Here is an 18,137-nt window from a genome sequence, read left to right as displayed (position 1 = left end):
TTCCCCCCTCTCTAACTTTTTATTGAAGTATAACAGAGAAAAGTACACACATCATAGCTATACAGCTCAAATAAATTACCCTCAAGTCACACGGAACTGCCACCAGATCAAGAAGGAGAACATGACTGACAATAGGCCTTTCTCGTGGCAAAGGGCTTGAGCTGCGGTCTTCACTTGCAGTAAAACCACATTAAGGGGCATTTTATGGAGTTGTAATCATTTGGATTTTAGCTTATAGCCTACGAACTAATTATTTTGGAAATCTAAATTTTCATGTGTTTAGTTTTCTTAAAGTAATATTTTTTTTATCTGCTCAAGTAGATGCAAACATATTTGCAAGGGGCATAGGTCATCTACAATTCTTTGAACTTTAACATACTTTTTTGGGTAGATGGAATGTACTGATTATAAGTGAAAATTTTTTTCTGTTTGTTAAGGCAACCGGTGTGGTCACTTTTCAAAGCATGTCCAAGTAAGACCACATTTTTGTGTTGTGGAATTCTGATTGTTATCATACTGGCTTTGCTCACTGGTTCAGTTTTCTCTACAAAACCTTAAAACAGAAGGTGCTTCTAAACCTTACAGTCATAAACTCCTTCATTGTTTTGGCCAAAAAGATATCTTGAGTTCTGTCCACTCTGGATTCTTCTCTTTACAATTGGGAATGACATATCCAAGGCCACGCAGATTTGTTCTTTGTGAACACAGGGCTGTTAGGTGCCCCTGGCCTGAGCCTGAAAGGCAGTTTCTCATGAAGTGGCATGAGCCACCCAGGCTGACATAAAGCCTAGAAAAGACAGGGCCTCTCTGAGCCACGGCATACTCTTCCTTGACCTCAGCCAGAGCCAGGGGGAAGGACCTCCATGTTAGTTAAGTTGCACCCATTGCAAAGAAGTCTTGGCTCATGAAGACATGTGATGATATATCCAGAAATTCTGTCCCTGACCTAACACATCACATGGACTGTCGCACAGAGAAGGGTAGTGGAGGAGAGAGCCAAGAATAATTGGTTGTTTCAGGAGCATTGCAGGAAAAACATGGGAAACAATTGAACAAGTGTTGGGGTGTAATTAAGTTAAATGACTTCTCTTAATTATGATAATATCCTCTCATAGTATAGAAAGCAAAAGATTTAATGTGCCATGCCGAAAACAAACAAAAAATAAACCTCAACTCGGATTCCTCTGTACTAAGGAAAGGCGGGCATACCAGTCCTCATTTCTGTAAGAAAAATGCCATTTTCTCCTCATTTCTATAAGATAAAAATGGCATTTTCTTCTCAATTCTGTAAGATAAAAAATGCCATTTTTTTGTGCTTAAAACTTCAGAGGGAACAGGGGTATAAGAAACTGGCTGGAGGTCCCCAGCCCTGAGGCAGCCAAGCTGAGCTCAGAACCTGAGGTTAGCGGTAGCAGGTTCCTCATCTGTCTCTTCTCCATTCCCTCTCCGTGGGCCTTGGCAGGAATGAGGTGCACTGGGCTGGATTCTCGGGGGAGCTCTGCTGTGCTGGGATCCGCCTCCAACAGCACTTCCTGAGCAGGTCATGCGGCTAATTTCTCCAGAGACACAGTGGATTGTTTCCAGGTCTTAAGGCTGCTCTGGTCGTATGGACGTCAGTCTCCTCCCCTGCTTCCTCAGGGAGTAACCCACGGGCCTGAGTTGGGCTTGAACTAAGACCTATTTTATTTCCCTTAAGGAGATGGGAAATAATAGCATCCTTCTTCAGAAAGGGGAAAATTATTTAAAAATAGCTTTTCTACTCATAAGGACTCAGTATTCTGAGTATATTGTCAGTCTCCTCTCATTTTTGTGCCCTGGGGTCGCAAATCCATAATGTGTTCTTTACCTTGTTCCTCCAGAACAAGTAAGCCTGTGCCTTTTGCTTTGCAGAGAAAGGAGAACTCTTTGTACCTTCTCCCAGTTACTTTGATGTTGTCTACCTGAACCCGGACAGACAGGCTGTGGTTCCTTGTCGAGTGACTGTCCTGTCAGCCAAAGTCACGCTCCACAGGGAGTTCCCGGCCAAGGAAATCCCGGCCAATGGAACAGACATTGTTTATGACATGAAGAGAGGCTTTGTATACCTGCAACCTCATTCTGACCATCAGGGGGTGGTCTACTGCAAGGCGGAGGCCGGGGGCAAGTCCCAGATCTCTGTCAAGTATCAACTCCTCTACGCAGAAGGTAAGGGTGTTTCCTACCAGTGCCTAGATTTCAGTGGCTTCCAGCTGGTCAGTAGCAGGCACTGCTGTTCCTGAGTGTGGATGGAAATTAGGAGGCACAGAATGCTGTTCTTAATGGCTCCTTTATTGCACCACTCTTTCTAGAATGTTCTACTAGTGCTTCCTTGTCTGTGACCATGACCTTCAGATGAACCCCTGGCGGGTTAGCCTCCTCCCCTAATCACAAGGGAAATGGGTGGGCCTGGGGAGTTCTGGGTGCTGACCCCATTCGGACCACCAAGGTAGAGAAAGAGGAGGCTTCGAAGAATCCGAAAGTGGTGGGGTGGAGGTGGCCTGGTGCTCTTTGGGTGAGGCGGAAATGTGACCCATCCGTCCAAAGAAAAGAGTGTGCCTGTAGGTTTGTCTTCAGTGTTGCACTCATGAATTCCATCTCACTTTCCCTGTCTCCTGCTTAATGCCAGTTCCCAGCGGCCCTCCATCCACAACCATCCTGGCATCTTCAAACAGAGTGAACAGCGGGGATGACGTCAGTGTCCTCTGCACTGTCCTCGGGGAGCCTGACGTCGAGGTGGAGTTCAGGTGGATCTACCCTGGCCAGAAGGTAAGACCTTACCCTCACTCAGCCAGTTGTTCAAGTTTAGGTTTGTCTCTCTCTCCCCCACTTGCCACTGATAAAGACCTTAACGTACGAGGTGCAAGAAATGTGTGGGACTAAGGGAGGTGCCAGGGCTTGCTGGTTGTCCTCTGAGACAGCGGTCGCCAACCTTTCGGACCTCACGGACCACCCGTGGTCCACGGACCACCGATTGGCGACCACTGTTCTAAGATGTTTCAGTATATTTACAAATGGCTTTTTTTAATAGAAAAGGTGACTGGGTTCCATCAGGCAATTCACTCAGTGTACCCTCTTCATATGTGATTTATCTTCATAATTCTTTTTAAATATTTTTTTTTATCAATTTTTGCGGAGAGGGAAAGAGAGAGAGAAACATCAATGATGAGAATCATTGATTGGCTGCCTCCTGCACAACCCACATGGGGGATCGAGCCCATTCAATCTGGCCAGGAATTGAACCGTGACCTCCTGGTTCATAGGTTGATGCTCAACCACCAAGCCACGCCAGCTGGGCTGATCTTCATAATCCTTAAATAAGAAGGAACAGGGGCTTGAAAGGGACAGGAGGGGCCTCCCTCTTTCTCCACCCCAACCTCAACCTTCAGTATGAATTCTGAGTCCATTAGAGGCCAATCTAACTTCCTTCTGGTGCCTTTCTGTCTGGCACACAAGCTGTGCCCATGGCGAGGAGCTCTGAGCGGACAGGCCCCATCCAAAAGGTGCCGTGAGGCCAGAGATCTTTTTAAAATAGATTTCCCATAAAAGCAACTCCAGCTTATTATTTAGCCTCTGTGCGTGCTCTGTTCACTAATAGAAACAGCTCTGCTACCAACATGGAACGATCCCTTTGTTGCCAGAAGAGATTTGGCCTCTTGCGATGTACTCAGTAGCCAATACCCTTCTGGCTCTATGGGCTGTGATTGGTGGAAAATAACTCTCCCTGGAGAATGGTATTTTCCGGCCTCTGGTACCTTACTTGCTTTTACACAGTTGTCACAATTAGAAAACATGAATGGTTTTCAATAGAGATTTCTTTTGCATTGCTAATTATTATTTTATGAGCAGAAGGGGGATTAACGGAGTTACACTGTATTACAGTTGTTAAGCTAATCCAGAAAATACTACGTTCTTATCACTGGATTTGGATGAAGCCTCTCAAAGGTGACCGCCTGACTTTCTGGAATAGGGAGTTACGTCATTTAGGGCGTCACATTATCCATCCCTGGAAGAACTTTTCTCCCACATTTGACTTATCATCCTTCTCTTTCTTCCAAATCTGAACAATTGGGAGCTTTTATTCACTTGCATGGGGCGTGCTCTGGGCTCTTTGTGACCAGAAATTCTGTAAATAAGAACCAGTGAGTGAGAGGGTGAACGTGGGCAATGTAGAGAAGTGTGGAAAATTTTATCTACGTCTTTTTGAGTAATACCAGGTGTACCTCCTTGGAATTCCAAAAGAATCAATCTTATATTCAGTAGAAATTTACTAAAGAGCCCAGCTGGCATGGTTTAGTGTCCATCTATGAAACAGGAAGTCATGGTTCGATTCCCGGTCAGGGCACATGCCCTGGTTGTGGGCTCGATCCCCAGAATGGGGTGTGCAGGAGGCAACTGATCAGTGAGTCTCTCTCATCATTGATGTTTCTACGTCTCTCTCCCTTTTTCCCCTCCTTTCTGAAATAAATGCAATGTATTTTTTAAAAATTTACTAAAGAAAAGGGCAGAGAGAGTCGAACAGCGTAATGACATCCCAGACTGTGCTTTGGAAAACATGCCGCTGAAAAGGGTTACACAGTGCGGAAGCACCCATGGGCCTCGCAGACCGGTGTTTTCTGAGCATGGCTCTGTGTTGAGTGGCTGGGGCCTGTTTGTAGCCGTGTGTCCTCCTTGCTTCATCCCTGCGGGTGTCGTTACACAGGATGAAAGGCCCGTGACGATCCAGGACACCTGGAGGCTGGTCCACAGGGGCCTGGGCCACACCACCAGGCTCTCCCAGAGCGTCCTGACGGTGGAAGACTTTGAGACCATTGACGCGGGATATTACATTTGCACGGCCCAGAATCTCCAAGGACAGACCACAGTCGCTACCACTGTTGAGTTTTCCTGACTTGGAAAACGAAGTGCAACGGACTGACGGGAGGTCCACGTGCGCACACCACCAGCTCGGGCGTCCTGTGACTCGTGCTTTGCCAGAGGCTGATGTCCAGCGCCAAACCCCAGTCCCCGCCTCGTGAGTAAGACCCAGACATCCAAACACACAGGAAGTCGCCCGGTCTAAGAATAGACGTGTTAACTCCTGGGACAGAAAGCATGTCTTCTGATTGCTTACCTACGTATATGCGCTTCTGGTTTTTATACTTAGAGAGCATATATGTGAACAACTTTATATAATCATCTCTATTAAATGATCAAGTTTTTGTAAAATAAATTTAAAACTGGCCTAAGTGCTTGTGTTTTAGGTTGGCAGAAGGACTCGTTGATAGTGATGTTTGGGTTAACCTTAATTTCCATTTGATTTTAATCGCAATACATGAGCATCTAAAAATGTAGTAACTATATATGAACCATGATATGAAAGTATCCAAAAAAATCATAGAAACTTGCTTTTTATTAAAAAAAAAAAAGGCTGCACTCAGAAGTAACTAGTTCTAGATTAGTACATTCAGAAAGGTTTACAGCATGTGTGTTTAAAAGCTTAATTTTCAATATAAAATAGGTATGCAGATCAAGGAAAATTCAACTTCATTTAGACCTTTTGTAGCATCTGCAAAAAAAATATTTAGACCATAGTTTTCTTACCTTAAAGAGCGGAAATTGTTAAAAACCAGTCAAAAGTTATTCCTCCAAAACACATGGCTTTGAATTTAGAAAAGAGAAGCTTCATTCTAAGCTTAGCTCTGTGAGCCAAATTTCAGCCCATGGCCTGTTTTGTGGTTGCGTTGGAAATTCCTGGGAAATGGCTGAGGAGGAGGCACAGTGTCAACGCCTGGGCTGTGAGAAGGGCTGTAAGCTGGGTAGCCCCTGGGAGAGTGAAGTATGTCACAGGTTGCACTTCTTATATTAAATATTCCAGCATTGTTTATTTAATCAAGGTAAAAATACACTTTGCATCATTACAAACTGAGCACAATTACAGTTTTTACACATCCGTATACGGTATGACGTGCGGACATTGTACATCCTACATGAAACATTTGGTTTGAAAACAATCTTCAAGTTCTCCATGTTGTCTCTTACCTTCCCTCCAGTTGTCTCTGAAGACACTTTATACTAACTGTGTAAGATTGATTTCCCCAGACACCTAAAGGGTATGGGGGAGAGCAGGGATCAGCACGAGATTTACCATGCGCGGGCACGGGTGGCAAATCCAACTTCGGCTAATGACACTGAGCACAGCTGGAAAGGGTAAGCAGAGAGAGATCTCGGAAGGTGGCAGCGGGCCTATTCCCGTTTATCAGAAGCGCACACGGAAGGTAACATCCACAATACACTAGTGAAGCCTAGACTTCAGACACAATCACTAATAATTAAATAGAAAACACCGTGCATCATGAATACTAATTTGCTATGTAATGTACATGTAGTGATGACTCAAAGACCCCCCTCTAGTATCCTGAACCTGTTCTTATGGGGCTATCTGTACAGCCATCAAACGTCAGCAATGCAGATTAGTAAGTACTGACATCACCATGTTGACACATGCAGCGGTAGGCGGCGGGGCGGGGGAAGCCACAGTGCTTCCTCCCACCTCCCCCAAAGTGTGAGAACTGGGGGAGGTAATAAGTGAAATTTGGAAGAGAAACTGAAATGCAACCTGGAGGAGAGGCCTACGAGTAGGAAAAGCCACATTTTCTACTCGGAAGCTGGCCTTTCTACCTCCCCAAAGACAGAAGGGTTCCTCAAAGGGTACATGGGAACTTGGCGTTATCTTCTATGAAATGCTGCATCGTTGGGTTCATCAAGGTACTCCTGTTCATTGATAAACACGAGCCAATGACTCTCTCGTTCTATATTCCTTCTAGGGTTTCCCAAAACTTGTACTCTCAGGTCCAGGCTGTGGCTTATTTGGAGCGTGGTGTGAGCACCTTGAGGATGAGCTGGCTCTGGAAAAGCATATGCCACTATCCTTGTCCCAGAGAACAATAGGAAGGAGGTAGGAGGGTTGCCTTTGGGGCTCTGGCTGGGGGAAGGAAGGAAAGGGAGGAGGCGAGGATCAGGGGAGAAGACAATAGTTGACATCAGTGAGGACAGCTTAGGTCACGGTAAACGTAAGGCGGGAGCAATCCACTGCTGCCGCCCCTTTCCTTTTTACAGAATTTTAGAAAAATTTGGGTTTCACATTTGCTCGTAGCCTGAGAAAATGGATCGTAGTAAAATGTTAGGTTCACATGGGAACGTTAAAAGTCTACAGAAAAAAACACACACAAACTTGTTAGTTTTGACCGACATGGCTGAACACTGAAAGAATGCCAAGAAACTTCCAAAGGATGCAGACACTGCACAGATGTGGACCAGTCGGAACGCTTCCTGTCACTCCCCACCCCGCCCTGTGTCAAAGGGCGGAGCGGAGTGGGCGGCAGACAGCGTCATCATTCAAGCAACGATTGCTCTTCCTTCTATGGCTTTTTGCAGAGATGCATACACTGACTTAGCTGATTAGTACAGACCCAGAAATACGCAGCTTTTGACTTGCAGTACACAGCAAAGGAGGCAGCATCAGACACAGGACACTCGCTACATCCCTTTTATTCACACGTCCCCCAAATAAAAATCACAAGAAGGTGCCTGTGGCAAAGAACATTATAAAGGTTATAAATCTTTATCTTAAGAGGCCCCTGAGAGTTTTTCCCCTTATGCTTACGTGGAAAAGGCAATGTTCTTTAAGTGCTTTGTGCAAATGTCCGTGCAGATCGATTCCGAAATCCTTTGGGGAGGAGTCCCTCGGCCAGAGAGCCACGTGTTCCTCCTGAGCTCCGGTCTCCCAAGGAGCCGATGCAGGGGGTCAAGACTTTCCAGTTCTAGGGCGGTAACGACACGTCGGCCCACGTGGCTCTTGATCCCTGGACCACGGTGAGGGTCAGCCCTGCGGACCTGTGACGGTGCTCTCAGACAGTCTCCCGCGGGCAGAAGCGTCATCTGGGCGACACGCTGGGGCTGGGGAAGGAGCCGGAATTGCGCGGCGACTGGAAGGGGATGGGGGGGGACGTGGGGGACCTGTCGGAGCCGCACAGGTCCCCGTTGTGCAGCTTCCAAAGCAGCTCCTCGTTCTCCATGGACAGGCGCTTGTTGACTTTCGACTCCTTCTCCAGCCACTCCTGCAGGGTGGCCTGCTCGTTGGACAGTTGCCTTAAAGACAAAAAAGCCAGAAACCACGTGGGTCTTTATTTTTATTGATTTCAGAGAGGAAGGGGGAGAGAGAGAAACATCAGTGATGAGAGTCATTGATCAGCTGCCTCCTGCACGCCCCCTACAGGGGATCAGCTGGCAACCCAGGCATGTGCCCTGACCAGGACTCGAACCATGACCACTGAGCCACACCCAGCCAGGCATGGATCTGAATTTCTAAAAAATGTACTTGAAAAAAAATGTTCTTGCCTTTTTGAGTTTGAGAGTCCAGAAAAATGATCCCTTTGAAATAATAAAAGGCAGTCCTGCCTAGGGCTACTGGGCATGGGTATTGGCTGCCTAAGAAACCCAGGAAGTGGGAGCCAAAGAGAAAGCTGCTCTTTGGGGCCAATGTCACAGGAGGCTCCGTGACGCTCCCACAGAGCATCCGAATGTCACGTGACCTGTGTGGGGCGGTTCCCCCCATTGGGTCCTGTGATGCTCTTTCTCTGAAGGCATCTCAGCGCCACTAAGCCAGGGGCTCTGGGGGAGGGCTGGCCTGCTTAGGGCTCAGTGCCCAGCCCAGGCCCCAACAGTCAGGCCATGAAGTGCCACCATCATGCTTCCCAGGGAGAAACCAGCACCTGCTCTACCACCCTCTGCAATCCCGCTCCCAGGAGGCGCCTGGGCGGGTGTGAGGTCCACTGACACTAAACGGAGGAGGAGGAGATGGGAAAAATTGGACTGTTTTCTCTTTACCTTGAAATCGCAATGTGTTTGTCTATCCGAGCTTTTAACTCCTCGTTCTCCTGCTGACATCGCTTCAGCTTGTCGACCAGCGCTGTGTTGTTGTCCTCCTGGGGGCGAACAAGCATGCCAACGGTTAGACATCAAAAACAGGGAGACAGAGCCCTCGTTTCCTACGGCACGTTCCTGGCACCAGCACACGCTGGAGAGATCCAATTGAGGCAAGTTTAATTGTACAGTGAAATGCCTATCCACCGACACATTAAAAAGCAGAATCTGCAGCAGCAGAGCAGAGCATCTAGGTCAAGCATGTCAAACTCCCGGCTGGCGGGAGTTATAAATGAGGCACGCGGCCCACCGGCCCCGAGTTTGACATGCTTGATCTAGGGGGTTTTGTTGTTGTTGTTGTTGTTTTAATGCGTTGTCAGATTTCAAGAACCACTTGAACAACGAACACAAGGAGGTGACTGAGTTAGTCTGTGTCATGCCGTTTTAGAGGTTCCTCCCAACCCCTCCGAGAACTGGGGTCCTGACCTGGGCAACCATGGGGCCGTGCCTCTTGGGTTCAAGGTGGTAAAACAAAAGCAGCAGCCGGACATAGGCCTGCATTTATCAAGGGCACCAGCCCTTCTTCTGGTCCGTCTTGCAAAAAATACGTTCCCACGTTTGATGAAAACTCTAAGGCCAGCAGCAGGTCACCGCTCTGGGTGATGTTTGATGTGGCCTTAAACACGGTTTCTTCTTCAGCATCCATTTACCTCTCAGTGGCCCCACAAAGCAGCAATTTACAAAACGAGCGTCCAGTGAGAGAAACGCCAGCACAGAGAGCCTCCCCCCACCCACCCGCCCCGCCCCCCGCTCCAGTTCAGGTGAAGGCACATTTGGCCTCCTTGCTGGCCTGCCCAGGCTACACTTTCAAGGAAGACACATTGATCGGCTGGGAGGTTAAAGGATAAAATCCCAGAAGACATTTAACATGCTGGGGAGCTGATGACCTCCCAGAGCGCTTTCTAAAGGTAAGATTGTATTACTTGCTTAGGAGATGACATCCCGGCTCTGTCACAGTTAATTCTAAGTCCCTGTCATTGTACCGTACGACTACTCTACTTTGTGGCTCTGAGTGTGGGATCCTATTGTTCGTAACATATCATATTATCCAGAAAATGCTCCGGACAAGTCAGTCAAATGAAGTAACGTTCTACAAAACGAGACTAGAATGTCAGAAAAAGGGGGCCTCGGAACATTAGTTCTCTGTCCGAGAGCCACAAACTAAATTCCACTCACAGCCTCCATAGTGCATGCTATTTATCCCACTGGGTTCATTTTACTAAAGCACAGTTTTCAGCCCATTCGAATTCACAGGAAGCTCGACGAAGAACTTCAGTAGCCAGATTCAACTGCTCCCCTGTGACTAATTCCCATGTCTAGCTCTCTGAGGCACCCGAAACCTGCCCAGAGTAGGAGAAACATCAAAGTTCTGATTTGACATGATTTGAAAACTCCTCCCACGCAGGGCAAGATGCACAGACCCCTGGGAGGGGAGCCGGTTCGGTAGGTGTGGGTTTCCCAAGGACCCCCTGCTACTTTACCTGTTCCTTGGGTTGGGGGGAGGAAGGGGGAAGTGTTGCCGAAGGCAGCAATGGCCAGCCTGGAGCAAGCACAGAAAGGGAAACGGAACCTCTTTTGCCTGTGCTGTATTTCCGAACAGCTTCAGGAGTAGTGACAACAGCCCCCGGTTCGAGGTCACAGCCGGGTTCCCGCTTCCCAGCCGCCAGGCCCTCGGGGGAGGCGCCGATGGAAACGTACCAGCTTCTCCATCTTCATCAGCTTCACGTCCTGCTGGTGCAGCTTCTCGTTCTTGATCTCCAGCACGGCCTTCAGGCTCTCCAGCTCCTGCTCCAGGTACATGATCTGAGGGTTTTTCTGGGAAAGACACAGCAGGTCATGAAATGCAATGCCACATTCTTAATAAAAAAATAAATAAACATCTCTGATTAGACAGGACTTAGACAAAGTGGCAGGAAGCTTCTGCCTCCTTACCGTGGTTTCAAAGAAAAAAGGTGAAAGCAATGGTTAGGATAACATTAACCTCAAAGTCGCCGGTTATAAGGATGACATAAAACATTTCATATCTGAAAACAAGCATTTCACGCACTTATCAGCAACTGAACGTGGAGAAGATACTGGCAGCACCAAGTGTTTTATCGGAAGTAGGAGCAAAACTATTGCTTAACAATAGAAAACAGAATTCTGACCAGAAACGGGGTGTCTCCAAGCCCACCACTGGTGTTTGGGGGGAGGGGGGCGGGTTGGTAGTGGGCGGGGGGCGAGGGAACAACAGTTCTCTCTCACCAAGGTCAGCACCTGCCCAGGAATAGAAAGACGGTGCATACGTAGGGCTCTCTGGAAAACCACAGGGATGATGGTACCGTCCTACGTCTTTTGGGTTTTTAGTGTGATGGGACTGCGCTGGCCTGGCCGTCCTAGGGCAGGCGTGACTCCCTGTCATCTTATTTTGTGACACCCCAACACCGACTCGGCAGAGAGCACAGGTACTACCCGAAGTCTATCAAATAAACGCCACGTAAGGGGAGACGCCTTCTTAGAGCCCAACTCCAGGGGAGATGCCCCGACTCCTTTACTTACAGAAATTCAAGTGAACTGTCCAAAACGTATGACACAAATGGACAGTGGGAGACACCCCCCGCCAGGGACTTCCTGAGCTCTGCTTCCAGCCTCAGGGCAGTAGGCTATGAACAGTGGTTCTCAAAACAGAAGCGGTAAACTTTTTTTTCTCCAAAAAAAGGAGTGAGGCAGGGGAGTGAGGGTACAAGCTACAAGAGCAAGTTGAGCTTACAAGAGAAAAAAGTTTTGTACTTTTCAAAAGGGAGGAGCAATCATACAATGAAACACCGTTCGGCCAAGAGGAGGCATGAGGTCCCTATACCTGCTGTAACAGGCACGGACGCCGAGAACGGACGCTCCGTGGAGGAAGCCAGACGCAGGAGGCCACAGGCACGATTCCGCTTAAATGAAGAGGCAAAGCCACACAGACAGCAAGTAGCCCGGTGACCCCCTGGGGCTTTGGGGGGGGCGGGCGGGGGGGAGAGGGACTGACTGCTAATGAGTACTAGGTTCTTTAGGGCTGATACAAATGTTCTGGAATTAGATACTGGGGACCAACACACAACTCTGTGAATATACTAAAAACCACCGAATTGCACATTTTATAAGGTATATACATTATATCTCAATATAGCAGTCAGTTAAAAAAAAAAAAAGTGAAGACTTCAAACAAACGCCTGCCCCTAAACTGATACTTTTCTTGTCTTCCTATAGGTATTAGCTTAGACCACTTGCAATATATAGGGTATCCCCCCAAAATGTATACAGCCTTTAACAGCCAGTAGCTGTTAAATGAGAATGAAATGTATTTTAATAAACACGACGTACACATTTGGGGAGGACACCCTGTCTACTGGGCTTCATCTGCATGCCAGTGTTTAAGGTTTTAAAAACATACCACTAAACACAGAAGCCGTTCAGCACAGTTTAAACAGCACAGCTCAAGAGCTGAGAGGGCTCCAGACGCTGCTGTCTCTCTGCTGCTGAACATAACTCGACTTGAAAAGGCGGCTAAGGAGAAGAACTCAGTAGTGATGCAGGATCGCGCAACTTACTAAATTCGCTTTCTCTCTTGAGAGTCTTTTTTCTTCAGATTTCAGCTTTTCATTTAAAGCCTCATTTTCACTCTTCAGGTCAGTGATTTGTTTCTAAAACACAAGTAATGAAATGTGGACATGAGTCGGCACGCCAACACCAGAAACACAGCAGAATGTGCGCAGAAACATACCCAAACCCACACACCCCAAAGCTCAGAAACTACTACTATTATTTTATTATTTTTTGTATTGAGATGTACCCACCTCTAGGGATTCCTGCTTCTCAGAAAGCAAATCCTCAAGTGATTTCTTTTCTAATTCATGGCTTTTCTTGATTTCTGGAAAGAAGTGGTATATTTTAATGTCCTGTGAGGTCACTGTGTTCTGTAGTTGTTAAGCACATATTCTTAAGAGTTGGTGACAAAGCAATATGGCTGCTGCCTCATATTTGTGCGATGCTTTCATATAAGTTAACCTGTTCTCGGATCAGCCCTGTGAGGCGAGAAAGGCACATAGTCCCCGTTTATTACTGCGATCACTGAGGCCCACAGGGGCCAGGAGCGTGTAGGGGACACAGAGCAGACTCTGAGGGAACGGGCCTCAAACCCTGGCCTGCAGCCCCCGGCCCTGGAGCTCCTGTGTTCTCCATTTGCATGTCATGAACCAAACAGAAATCTAAACTTAAACCCATTTCTAGGAGGAAGGAAGGAAAACAATGTTTACTAAATGTCTTCCCCGGGGCCGGTCACTTTTACATGTTATCATCTGGGACTTCACACAACTACTCTGTTTTCTAAATTTTTAAAATGTTTTTATTGACTTCAGAGAGAGGAAGGGGGAGAGAGAGAAACATCGATGATGCGAGAGAATCACTGATCAGCTGCCTCTTGCACGCCCCCTACTGGGAGTCGAGACTGCAACCCAAGCATGTGCCCTTCCTGGGAATGGAACTGTGACCTCCAGGTTCAGGGGTCAATGCTCAGCCAGTGAGCCACTCCGGCTGGCTGTACTTCTTGATGAAAAAGGCCTTTGCTGAAGGTCACACAGCCAGTTCTTACCACCCATCTGCACGCTGCTCTATAGGATACACTGAGTTCAGTGTAACAACTTGGGCTACACGGCCAACTATGTTCTGAAAGAAACAGCTTCTTATTCTTTTCCTTCCACTTGAACCCTCCCAATCGTGGTGACATAATGAAGATTCTTCATTCAACAAGAGCCATCTCCCTTTTCACAGTGGTGTCGGTGTGTAGGTGTGCTGGTGAGCAAGAGTGCTCAGCATGGACCCCGTACCATGGCCAGGATATGAACTCACACCTCCATGTCCCAGAACTTAAGGTGGTCAAATACGACGTTCCTAAAGGGCCTTTAAGTTCTTTAAAAGCTTGCCTACTTCCTAAAATGCTGTCATTTATAACAAATCATTATTTGCACCCTTAGGGGAAAGAACATTGCTAACAATGAACAAAGCAAAAACAAGCCAAAACACCCCAAACTGCGTTCTCTGGAGGAGGAAGTGATGAATCATGTCCGCTTTAAAACTTATCATGCCGTTCCATTAGATCTTATTCTATTTAAACTGAAAACAAGCATTCTTGCCTGAAAGGGAGGTTTCATAGGCCTTCTTCAGTAATTCCACTTCGTCTGAGTGGCTAGCTTCAATTTCCAGCTTCGAGGTTTCATGGGCAGCGCTTAAGTTGTCAAACTGTAAGAAAAAACACAACAAAACAACAGTTTACCAGTAGAATCAGAAGTCCTAAGTTGAACAGTAAGTAGTAACAGTAGGAATCTTGACACAGAAACTTGAATTCAAGTTGAAGGCCTACCTAACGCATGTCAAGACCAACCCCATTTGAATTTGCCACTCCCAGGCCTTCACTCCATCCCACACAGGATCAGACACACAGCTCGCCAGGGCGCACTGACGGACATGGCGAATCCATCACAAGGAATGAGGGGGTGTGTCCCGGTGACAGGACACAGTGGCTCCACCCCTGCCATGGTGGCCTCTATCTCCTCAGTCCCTAGCACATGGCGTATAGTAGGTACTCTCAATATTTGCTAAATGTTAAACAGATTTAAAAAGGGAACAAGGAAACTAAATAGCAGCTTTTAATATACTAATAGGTGAAAATTAGGGGTTATTAAACAAGGGCCATTTTTAAAAAAATAAAGAAATTCAACCCAAAATTTAGCAGCACAACAACAGAATGGTCACAAAGGGATTGATTATTCCTAGGTAATAAGATAAAGGGTTGTTTTTAATTTTATCTTTTTCCTTCCCTTTTGCTCAACACATGTACATTGCTTTCATCATAAGAAAAATATTAATTTAAAAACCCTTTTTGCCCTAGCTGGTTTGGCTCAGTGGATAGAGCGTCAGTCTGTCGACCGAAGGGTCCCAGGTTCAATTCCTGTCAAGGGCACATGCCTGGGTCACGGGCTCAATCCCCAGTAGGGGGCGTGCAGGAGGCAGCCAATCAATGATTCTCTCTCATCATTGATGTTTCTCTCTCTCTCTCCCTCTCCCTTCCTCTCTAAATCAATAAAAATATATTTTTTTAAAAAAAACACCCTTTTCACATTTTTAAATAAATAAAGAGGATGTTCAACCAAGAGAAGTTCATAAAGGAAGTAGATCATCAAACAAATAAAATTCAAGTAAAGAGCCAAGGACACCCTGGTCCCTAACGCCCAGACCTGCTCCTGCAGCTGAGTTTTGTACTTCTCTGCTTCTTCGATGTAAATGTTCTGGAGCTTCTCACACTCCTCGGTGTAGAACTCTTTGAGCCGATTCTCTAGCTCGGTGAGATCCGTCTGGTGCTGCTGGTTCAGCTTCTGGACAAATCCTTCATAAGCTGCTTGCAACTCATTCCTGGCTTTTTCTAATTTCTCACAGGTGGTCGAAGCAGTGACTGGAGATGAAAAAAGAGAAAGATGACATTTGACTTATTCAGTGTCCTAAATTCATAACATTCACACACAGCTGGGATATCTCAGTTCTTGGGTGACCAGATTTCAAACCTAATAGTACAGAATTAAACAGTGAAAAAGAGCCAGGTTCCCAGTGAAGATCACCCTTTTCCATGGTGACCAATCAGTGCAGGGCCCATAAGGAGAGGAGGCTCTGATTGGCCAGGTGTCTCTGAGGGCAGCCAAGTAGGGAGAAGCTAAGACACAGAAGGGGTAGGGAAGACCAGAGAGAAGAACAAATGGATTTAGCTTGTACTTCATTTGAACTGATTTCAACTTATTTAAAAAATACAGCAATAAACAACAAAATATTAGACTATATTGAAAACAAATCAGAGCATACAAACTTTAGGAAAAAACACATTTTAAAAGCTATATAACGTAATATGACAATAATAATAATAATATACTGAAAGGTTAATCGTTTTAAAAAGGCAAAGTAATTTGATAAACATAAAATCAGAACATCCTACTCTTCACCAGAATTACCAACAGAATTACCAACAGTACATTGCAGAACTCACGCACAAATACATACTCCCACTCACTATATAAGCCTGGAAGATCTCATTTCTCAGAAAATTTGACTTTGGACTTTTCCAGCCTTCCTTCACTGATGGTAAATACAGATAAGTGGGATAACAGAAAATGGGGACTGGTGAATGTGTTAAATTAATCCTTACCTCTCTTTTTGTAAGAAATATATATATATATTTTAGGAGTTATGGAAGGAAAATGATGGTTTTAGGGTAGAGAAAATGATAGTTTAGCCCATCCAAATGCTCATATCAGAACTATAAAGCAGAAGAGCTTCTAGGTGGAAGCTCGCCACTGCCAGTGGGGGAGGACAGACAGACAGACAGACAGACAGATGGGAGGGGAGAGGAGGGGAGAAGCTGGGCCAGATGGGGAGCAGGTGATTTGCTGCTCTAGTACACAGCCCAGTGCACAGGCGCAGCCCCAGATGGTGACGTCAGCCCACAGCTGTGCGCGGACCTTTGCCCTGTTTACCCCCCGCTGCTGTGCTGTGTGGAGAACAGCTGGGCTGAGTGATCACTCACACAAAGGGCTTTATTTCTAATTCATTGGCCTGGGCTCCTGGGGAAACATTTATTTGGCATAAAGGCTCGAGAAAGACCTTTTTAAAGGACACATGCACTGGAAGTTCTCAGGGCACTCCCAGTGTCCCTGTCACCCCAGATGGTAGGCATGGCCTTGTCCTTGCACTTCCTACAGTTAAGGAGAGATTTCTCATGTCCCCCCGCTTGCCGACTCCCATTCTCAGTCCTGCCCCTTCCTGGCTTCTTCTCCAGTCCCACTCGCTTCCAGCCAACTAGTCAGACACCCAGCAACGCCCCAATCAAACACGCAATGTTTCAGAACTTAGACTAATAAGCCAGGAGTCTTCCCACACTGTTAGGCGATACTTATCCAGAAGTCATTGGATAAATACAAAATCCACACAGTAACAAAGTAGTCCTTTGTCCTCATTTTTAAAACATCATTCCATGAGGTGATTTTTAAAAGCAAGTCTGATTAGGGGCCCCGAAAGCCCACTGCCTGCAGAAGAGCAGAAGGATGACAACTTTCGTGCACAGACTGGAAAAGCCATCGCCAGCAATCTGCCTTGAAACGAGGAATACAGTTTTCAATAAGAAAAACGGACACCCCCTCATTTACAAGATTAGCCCTAAAACATGAGCAGTGTTGCCGATTAGAAGTCAACATTTCACTCTGGGAGAAACCGGGCCTGGGAATTCGGGGCCAACGACAAAAACAGGAAAAACGTAGGGACACTCCCTGACAGTTTGAAACATCGATAACCGAGCAAGGAGCAGGTATTTCAGGAGAAGTGGTGAAATGCTTGGTACTTATCCTTTTCCACTAGCTCTTTGGATGTCATCTAGAAAATGCCCAATGTCAGAGTCAAATATAATCTCTGGGAAATAGAATTGGACGTATCCCAGGTCCTTTAGCAGTCGTCCCCAAGGAGAGGAAATGGAGCCATACTTAGTCCTGGCGGCTTTCCTAAGAGGGGGAGGTCGGATTTCTATTATTTCCATTTTGAAGAGACTAATTTCCCGTTGGTAACTGATAAATGTGCTACGTGCAGAGAAAACCATTAGACAACCATGGTCCTAAATTTTAATATTTTTTTGAAATAATACTGACATTTCTTAATTTTTATGTCTCCGTAGCATGCTTCATCATGAGATAACCACAAATATTTTAATTCTCAAGAATGCAAATACACGTCTTAATAGAAAAGAGGTAGAATTCTTAGGTTCACATCTCAGCCACACCATTTACCTGCTATGTGATTTGAGAAACTTACTTACGCTTTCTAAGTCTGCATTTCCTCATTTTAAATGGAGATAAAATGTTAGTGCCTTCCCTGCAGAATTAAATAAGATAATACATGTGAAGTGCCGGGCCTAGTGCCTAACCAGAGTATGTATGTAATAGATGTTATTAACTAGAGGCCCAGCGCACAAAATTGTATGTATGTAACAGATGTTCTTATTAATAGCCTTGCTGAAGGTCACCAATTCACATGTGTTTCGAGAGCCCTCAAAGACATGCATGGATTTCCATGGCAGAATCTGACAGTTAAAAAGAAGCACTGCTTGT

At 46.2% G+C, this 18,137-nt stretch overlaps 2 protein-coding genes across 8 annotated transcripts in view; one reads left to right on the top strand and one right to left on the bottom strand.

Moving 5' to 3' along the window:
- The window catches only part of PDGFRL (platelet derived growth factor receptor like), a 42,738-nt gene extending 37,499 nt beyond the window's left edge, over positions 1-5,239 (top strand). The window contains exons 4-6 of the mRNA XM_036301903.1: positions 1,891-2,184; positions 2,645-2,784; positions 4,718-5,239. Of these exons, the coding sequence (XP_036157796.1) occupies positions 1,891-2,184; positions 2,645-2,784; positions 4,718-4,906 (623 nt within the window). The 3' untranslated portion in view covers positions 4,907-5,239. The remainder of the gene's footprint in view (positions 1-1,890; positions 2,185-2,644; positions 2,785-4,717) is intronic.
- Positions 5,240-5,854: 615 nt separating this feature from the next.
- The window catches only part of MTUS1 (microtubule associated scaffold protein 1), a 133,660-nt gene continuing 121,377 nt past the window's right edge, over positions 5,855-18,137 (bottom strand). For 3 of the 7 annotated variants that reach the window (XM_036301896.1, XM_036301895.1, XM_036301898.1), the window contains 7 exons: positions 15,234-15,448; positions 14,133-14,238; positions 12,798-12,871; positions 12,552-12,644; positions 10,678-10,794; positions 8,884-8,981; positions 5,855-8,178 (listed from right to left, as the gene is read on the bottom strand). In XM_036301896.1, the coding sequence (XP_036157789.1) occupies positions 7,932-8,178; positions 8,884-8,981; positions 10,678-10,794; positions 12,552-12,644; positions 12,798-12,871; positions 14,133-14,238; positions 15,234-15,448 (950 nt within the window). In that variant the 3' untranslated portion in view covers positions 5,855-7,931. The other 4 variants (XM_036301897.1, XM_036301902.1, XM_036301901.1 and 1 more) reach the window with 3 other exon arrangements.

Source organism: Myotis myotis, unplaced genomic scaffold (assembly GCF_014108235.1).
Source record: "Myotis myotis isolate mMyoMyo1 unplaced genomic scaffold, mMyoMyo1.p scaffold_m19_p_3, whole genome shotgun sequence".
In the NCBI taxonomy this organism is placed as follows: Eukaryota; Metazoa; Chordata; class Mammalia; order Chiroptera; family Vespertilionidae; genus Myotis; species Myotis myotis.
Note: the sequence above shows the minus strand (reverse complement) of the source record. Positions and strands in the feature narration are given on the sequence as shown.